Genomic DNA, 7,204 nt, shown 5'->3' with positions numbered 1-7,204 from the left:
CTCAGCGTCGGGAAGCAGCGGGCTGGCGAACACGGCTCTCTCCTGCTCCCAGAAGGGCCCCCGAGCCAACGTTCGCGGGACAGGTCGGACGGCCTCACGCAGCCTGCCGCCTGGGCCGTGCACAGCGCCGACAAGGGATTTTTTTTTTTAATATATTTTATTGATTTTTTACAGAGAGGAAGGGGGAGGGATAGTTAGAAACATCGATGAGAGAGAAACATTGATCAGCTGCCTCCTGCACACCCCCCACTGGGGATGTGCCCGCCACCAAGGTACATGCCCTTGACCGGAATCGAACCCGGGACCCTTCAGTCCGCAGGCCGATGCTCTATCCACTGAGCCAAACCAGTCAGGGCCCAACAAGGGATCTTTTTTTTTTTTTTTTTTTAATATATTGTATTGATTTTTTACAGAGAGGGAGAAGAAGAGAGAGAGGGATAGAAAGTTAGAAACATTGATGAGAGAAACATCGATCAGCTGCCTCCTGCATACTCCCTACTGGGGATGTGCCTGCAACCAAGGTACATGCCCTTGACTGGAATCGAACCTGGGACCCTTCAGTCCGCAGGCCGACGCTCTATCCTCTGAGCCACACCGGTCAGGGCCCGACAAGGGATCTTAAAGGCGAGCTGTGCCCGTGCGTCGGACACACCGTGAGCAGCAGACCAGGAAAAGGAGTGTTCAGTGCAGTCTCCGCTCAGAGCACCGCCTGGGGTGCAGAAGGCCCTTCCGGAGCCCGGGGCCGCAGTTCCGCGAGAGCCGGTGAACTTGGGAGCGAAGGGCTGTGTCATGTGACCAAGAGGCCATTCTGGCCACCGTCAGCCGCTCGGGCCTCCGTGACCACCGGCAAGTGCCAGGTCGGCCCCTCCCACCGGTCGGGCGTGGCTCGGAAAACCCCATCCGAGGAAGACGGTCCCGCAGACGTTTTTTAAAAATTTCAAATGCAGGGTGTGGGTCCCATTTTTCTGTTCCGGTTACTGAACGGCCTCACCCATTACCATCACTGAGTCCGGGCGCTGCGAGGGGACGGCCGTCCTTACCCCCAGGGCGCGCGCACACAACGGAAGACGCAGAAGCCAGCTTCCTACTTCACACCCCAACATCTAAAGCGAAAACCCCAACTCTCAGTGGCCGCCCCCAGATGCGGACGTTCCGCCCGAGGGAAAGCGGGGTGACGTGGGTGGGTAAAATGGTCAACAGCTGGGTTTCACCCAGAACCACTGCTCAAGAGAATGGCCACGGGGAGTGAGTCGCCTGGCAGAGAAAAAGCCCATTTACTGCTGACCACACGGGCCCCCCCACGCACAGACGTCCCTCTACGGAGAAATCCACAGTTGGGCTCAATCTAAATACTTGATCATCCCCCTAGAACGGCATCATATATTTTTACTCTTAACACTCGTAGCCACTAAATTTCAAAGCACAGTTTTCTCATGATTTTCTAGAGCCATCTAGTTTTTTCTCCTTCATCTTTAGTTAACATATTTAACTGACTAAGCTGTATATACCTCTTCTGCATCTTCAGCATTTACCCCCAGCTCTCCCCTTCTAATAGCTATTCTTTCCACCGTTCTAAACATTGCTAAACTGTGACTTAACAATACTTTTTTTTCCCAACTAAAGATGCTCAGGACCATTTTTATTTGTGTCATGCTCTTATTTTATGACAACCTTTTTGAGTGCCTGTAACCAAGAAATATTGGAATGTGAGTTAAAATGAAGCCGCAATAACCTCTCCGGGATAATAGTTAGGATGGCTAACCCCATTTCAAGAAACCATGTCCCAACTCACATATTAAATTTCTCTGCTTTCATATAGTGAACCTCAAACACAAGGACAACAGCCAACCAATTTTCAGACAAACCCTGAAACGTGAAATAGTTGGGCTGAAAGAAAAACACAGGAGAAGGACCAGTCCCTGGCCCGCAGGTCACAGCACAGACGTGGATGCTTCAGGAAACGCAGTGCATAGAAAAATCTGGAAGAGGTGACGGGTAGGAAGCAGATGACACCTCTTTTGAAATTTTGTGATTAACAGGTCTTTTATTGGTAGTAAACTAGAGCAAACAATCAGAATAATACATATGCAGTTTCAGTACACACAAGAAAAGTTAGAGAAATCCAAAACCTGTATAAAACAAAACACGGGGGAACCATACATCTTAAGATACAGGGGGAAGGGTCCTCTCCGTCCTCCTCACAGCTCGCACTCTGCACCCCACAGAACCGACCGCGTTCCCCAAATGAGAAATACAGACTTAGAACCAAGTGTATGTAAGAGGGTTAAACACATTCTCTAAGAATCCCGCAGTGACACGTAGGTGACCCTTGAGCTGGCAAAAGCACACTTAAGGGAGGGAAAGTGGGGAGGAAATTAACTAGTATTTTGTAACCATCTTAATAAGCTCTTATTTCCCAAACACTGCTTTCATAGCTGAAGTGTCTTACACTTGCACAAAATTAATGACTGTATTATACATGGAAGCCGTGGTAGGCTGGTTACACAATAGACTGCAAACAAACAGTGGTACTTTCCTGACGTCAGCAGAGGACGTAAGACTGAAACATCACCAAAAGTACATAAAAACTCATCGCATAAACACCCCGGTACGTTAAAAACAGAATCAGGGAAAAAACACAATGGCTAAAAAGTGGTTTGGAGCAGAGCCGCCGTCACCAGCAGCTGCGAATGGCAATTCGGGTTGAGGGCCAGGTGGGGTGGCTTCCCACCACCCCTGGCAATACTGACGGGCGCCCCTTCGCAGCGTGCCACCGAGGCTGCGGCTCCACCAAGAGGCTCTGAGGTCACTACGAAAGGCAGGCGCACCCCCACCCCGCCCGTTAGCTATGGCACCATCTGGAATTACACACCTTAGTCCTCTCTCCAGCTCCGAGCACGTGGGGCGTTAGGATACATAAAAATCTACGTGGGGTTCTTTTGTTGTCGTTGTTCAAGGTGGGGAGTGGCAGCTGTTTATCTTATTGTTTAGTATTTGGATGCCATAGGCATGTGAAATGCCTATTGGAATGTAACTCATTCTAAAATTGAAACTGTCGAGACAAGGAAGGCCCAGAACTCGTAGAAAGAGGGTAGGTTTAGAAGAAAAAAACAAAAACACAGGCACCCAGACGTGTGGGTGACGTGCAACAAGAGGAGAGTGTCTCTAGGCTGTGTGTAACAACAACACCCCCCCATTTCAAAGAACTATGTAACTCCAACGTGGGCCCTAACACTGGAACCCCGACTCGGGCTTCAACCCTGCGCCAGACGTCAGCTGGCTCTTCATGGAACTGCAGCCTTGTCACAGCTGGGGCAAGGAGAGGGTGCTTTTTAAAAATTATTTCTTCTTTCCTTAAAGCTATCATTCCAGGCTTTGATCAAAGAGCCCAGACTCTCTGTCCTGCCAGGCTGGGATGGACGTGGTCTGGAAGCTCAGAGCACAGTAAGCAGCCGCCACAGAGCACACAGGTAACCCACAGCTCGGAATTTTGCATCAGCCCAGGTGGAGACAGCAGTGTGAACTATTTTCGATCCCTTACTCAGATGATGAAACGTAAATCGTATCAGCCCAGACAGAGCAATTTGAAATGTTTTCGATCCCTTACTTAAATGGTGAAACGTATACCATACCAACTGTAAACTGGATCTTCCAGTACAGCGATAGCGTACAGAATTCCCATGCGTTATTACACTTTCCTGAGAGTAAAGCAATTAGAATAACCTTAATCCTAGCAACAAAGTTTTTTTGTTTTGTTTTTTTACATCGTTTTTTTTTCTTTTTTTGGTGGTTTTCTTTTTTGCATTTAAAACTTTTGGGCTATTCCCTGACGATCTATACATGTAAATTTGATTGCTAAACATTGTCACTTTGAATGTCAAACTATTTTTAATCTATTGATTTCGATTAAAAATCATAATAGAAACAGAGCTAAAATCACACTAACAAAATAAACTAAATATGAAAAGTTGCATTGAAAGGGCATTACATTATTCTTAAGAGGATCGTGTACAAACATTCCAATGGCAGTGTTCTCAGAACGAAACAGAAGCCGCATCCTCAGACCCCCAGCCCGTCGCCTGGGGGCTTACCTGTAGCTCTGGCTGGTGGGCGTCTTGACGCGCGTACTGCATGGCTCACTCACATCAGACATCATGTCTGTGTACCCTGAGAAATCTGACACCGCAGTCCTGACTCTGTGGTCCACTTCGCCGTTCGAGTCACTGACAAAGGGCATTGGCACCCTGCCGCCCGACTTAAACTGACAGCCGAACGCCTGGGCGAAGTTCTCGATCTGGTAGGTGGCTCGCGGCCCCATGTCCTTCTGAGGGTCTGTCTGGCTCGCTAACTCCTGAGACGGCATCTGAAAGCTGGTGGAGGACTCCACGTTCTTCTGCGGCTCCTTCTGGCTCGGCAGTTTCTGAGATGAAGGCTGGAAGGCCGAGGAAGTCTCTAGATTCTTCTGAGAGTCGATCAGATCGTCCAGCTCCTGGGAAGGGGTCAACTGCTGATGGGTGGCATCCAGCGCGGACAGGTACAGACCCGGCTGAGACCCGAACAACATCCCGAAAGGAGGCTTTGGCAATGAAGATGGCAACACTGAGGTAACAGACTGGCCGAAACCACACTCCAAGGGAGACGTAGTGTAAATCTGTTTTTCCGGGAACAAGGTGTGGTTGTGGAGAGGGGAGGACAGGCTGACAAACTGGAACCCGTGTCCCAGAGCGAACCCCGCATTGGTGGACTTCTCGAAAGCCTGCTGGAGGTATTTGGAGTATTCCTGCAACACGATCGCCTTGTCGCTGGAAGGCGTCTGGGCACCCGGGCTCAGGTTCCCCTCTTGAACCAGCTCCGAGTGCTCCCCTGAGGCGTGCAGATCCACTCGGGGCTCGGCGATGCTGAAGGGGTCCTCCTTCTGGCTCTCCGACTTGCTGGAGTACTGATCCAGAATGCTCTGCAACACCTCGTCGGGAATGCCCGACTTGTCGTGACAAGACTTGATGTCCGCGTTCAGCGCTGAGGAGTCGATCAGCGACAGCGGGGCCTCGCTCTCCAGGACGCTGACGCCGGCGGCCTGGATGACGGACGGCTGCGAGACCATGTGGCCCACGTTGATCGAGAAGGCACTGTTGCTGGTGGCGGTGGGCAGGTATCTTCTTTTCTTGGAGAACTGCATGGCGTCGTCGTAATTGCTGTTCATCGGGCCTTGCTTGCCGCCGGCGCCCTGGAGAAGGCCGATGGTCTCCGCGCCGGCATTCGAGGCGAGGCCCAGGGAGCCACCCGGCTTCCCGGACAAGGACTTCTGTCCCACGAGGTCGGGGAGCGGCGACACAAAGTTAAGGTAGCTCTTGTCTGCGTTCTTCCTGCTCCCTTTCTTGAAGATGAGTTTTGGCACCCTTTTCTGAAGTTCATCGATGCCGCCGCCGCCGCCGCCCATCATGCCCCCGCCGCCCCCGCCGGGCGACATGGCGGGCATCTCCACCGAGTAGGTCTGCATGCTGAGGCTGTTGGCCAGCGGCGACTCGCTCGCTTTGCCGGCCTTATGCTCCTTGTTCTCGGCGGCGGCGGCGGCCGCGCTCTTGGACTTGGACTTCCTCCTGGACGACGAGCCGCCGCCGCCGCTTCCCTGAGACAACGCGGCCAGGCTGCCCATGGTGCCCGGGTTGGCCGCCGCGGCGCCCGGCTCGGCGCTCGGGGCCCCCTTGGCTATGGCTTCGCCGCAGGTGCGCCTGTGTTTCAGCAGCCTGTCCGTCCTGGAAAAATACTGCTGGCAAGTGTCGCACTTGTATGGCTTCTCCCCGCTGTGCGTGCGCTTGTGGCGCTCCATGTGGTACTTCTGGATGAACTTCATGCTGCACTGGTCGCAGCCGAAGGGCTTCTCGCGGCTGTGGATCTTCTCGTGACGCTGCAGCAGGTACTTCTGGATGAAGCCCATGTTGCACTGGCCGCACTGGAAGGGCCGCTCGCCCGTGTGGATGAGGACGTGCCGGCGCAGGTGGTAGGAGCTGCGGAAGGCCGCGCTGCAGTGGTCGCAGATGTGCGGCTTCTGGCTGGGCGAGAGGACGGCGCCCGCCTCCCCGTCGGCGGCCAGCGGCGGCTTGGAGGATGCGCCGGGCTTCCGCTTGGCTTTGATTCCCTGAGATTCTGGCTTTGGCCTCTTCGCCTTCTTGACGTGCGTGTCCTGCTTTGGCTCCTCGCCGCCGCCGCCGCCGCCGCCGCCGCCGAGCAGGCCGTCGCGGTGGTGCTGGGCCGGCGGCTGCTGGTGCAGGACGCTGAGGTCCTGGATGACGCCGTGGCTGCCCCCCTCGCCGCCGCCGCCGCCGCCGCCGCCCAGGCCGGGGCCCCGCTCCTCGGCGCCCGCGAACAGCCCCCCGTAGTGGTGGTGCTGGGGCGGCTCGTCGGGGTCGGCCGGCTTCTCCTGCTTGATGCTCACCAGGGGCTGCAGGAAGCCCCAGGGGGTCCGCGGCGCCGGGAAGGCCGCGCCCGAGGCCGCCGGCTCCTTCTTGAAAGTCATGTCCGGGGCCGGCGGCGGGGGCGGCTCGGCCGGGGCCGCGGGGGGGGCGAGCACGCACTGCGGGGGAGGGGCGGCCGGGCCGGCCGGCCGGGCGAAGCTGGCGACCGGGGGCAGCCGGTGGTTGAACATGACCAGGCCCTGCGGGAAGCTGGGCTCCATCTCCGCCCGCCTGCCGCCGCCGCCGGAGCCGCCGGAGCCGCCGCTGAGGAACCCGCCGCCGACTCTCATGCCCCGGACGAGGCCTGGCTGCGGAGGGAGGGGGACGGAGAGGCGGTGGGGCCGGGCCGCGGACCCCCCAGCCCCGCCGCCGCCGCCGCGCGCCCCGCCCGGCCCCTCCCGGCCCCGCCCGCCCCGCGCCGCCCCCGCCCGCACTTACGGTCCCGCCGCCGCCGCCGCGCCGCCGCCGCCGCCGCCGCCGCCTCCGGTTAATAAAAATAACGCCGTCCTCTCCACAATGGAATTAAAAGCCTCCCCGGCACTGCGCAAGCGCGGCGCGGGGTCTGCTGGGAGCGGCCGGCCCGGCCCGAGGGGAGCGCTGCGCCCACAGTACGCAGGCGCCGCAGCTTCCGCCCGGCCCGCCTGTCAATCACCGGGGCGGTTGGGCGCAGGGGCGGCCCGGGGCTGCGGGAGGCGGGGCCTGCGGGACCCTCCAACGAGAGGCCTCCGCGGCCGGAGCGGCCTGATTGGTGG

General features: G+C 56.6%; 1 protein-coding gene across 2 annotated transcripts; it reads right to left on the bottom strand.

Moving 5' to 3' along the window:
- Nucleotides 1-415: 415 nt before the first annotated feature.
- On the bottom strand, nt 416-6,964 carry ZNF281 (zinc finger protein 281). 2 transcript variants are annotated; one of them, XM_080651164.1, is made up of 2 exons: nt 6,891-6,964; nt 416-6,760 (listed from the first exon to the last, which is right to left on the bottom strand). In XM_080651164.1, the coding sequence occupies exon 2, from the start codon at nt 6,740-6,742 to the stop codon at nt 4,088-4,090; it is 2,655 nt and encodes an 884-aa protein (XP_080507290.1). In that variant the 5' UTR covers nt 6,743-6,760; nt 6,891-6,964; the 3' UTR covers nt 416-4,087. The 2 variants fall into 2 exon arrangements, with proteins under 2 accessions (XP_080507290.1, XP_080507291.1); XM_080651165.1 differs by having other exon boundaries at nt 416-6,756; nt 6,891-6,957.
- Between the last annotated feature and the right edge of the window lie 240 nt (nt 6,965-7,204).

The sequence above is a fragment of the Plecotus auritus genome, assembly GCF_963455305.1.
Source record: "Plecotus auritus genome assembly, chromosome: 14".
NCBI lineage: Eukaryota > Metazoa > Chordata > Mammalia > Chiroptera > Vespertilionidae > Plecotus > Plecotus auritus.
Note: the sequence above shows the minus strand (reverse complement) of the source record. Positions and strands in the feature narration are given on the sequence as shown.

What these genes read in the sequence shown, in the direction of transcription:
- ZNF281 (XM_080651164.1), bottom strand. Translation starts at nt 6,742, where the DNA reads ATGAGAGTCGGCGGCGGGTTCCTCAGCGGCGGCTCCGGCGGCTCCGGC.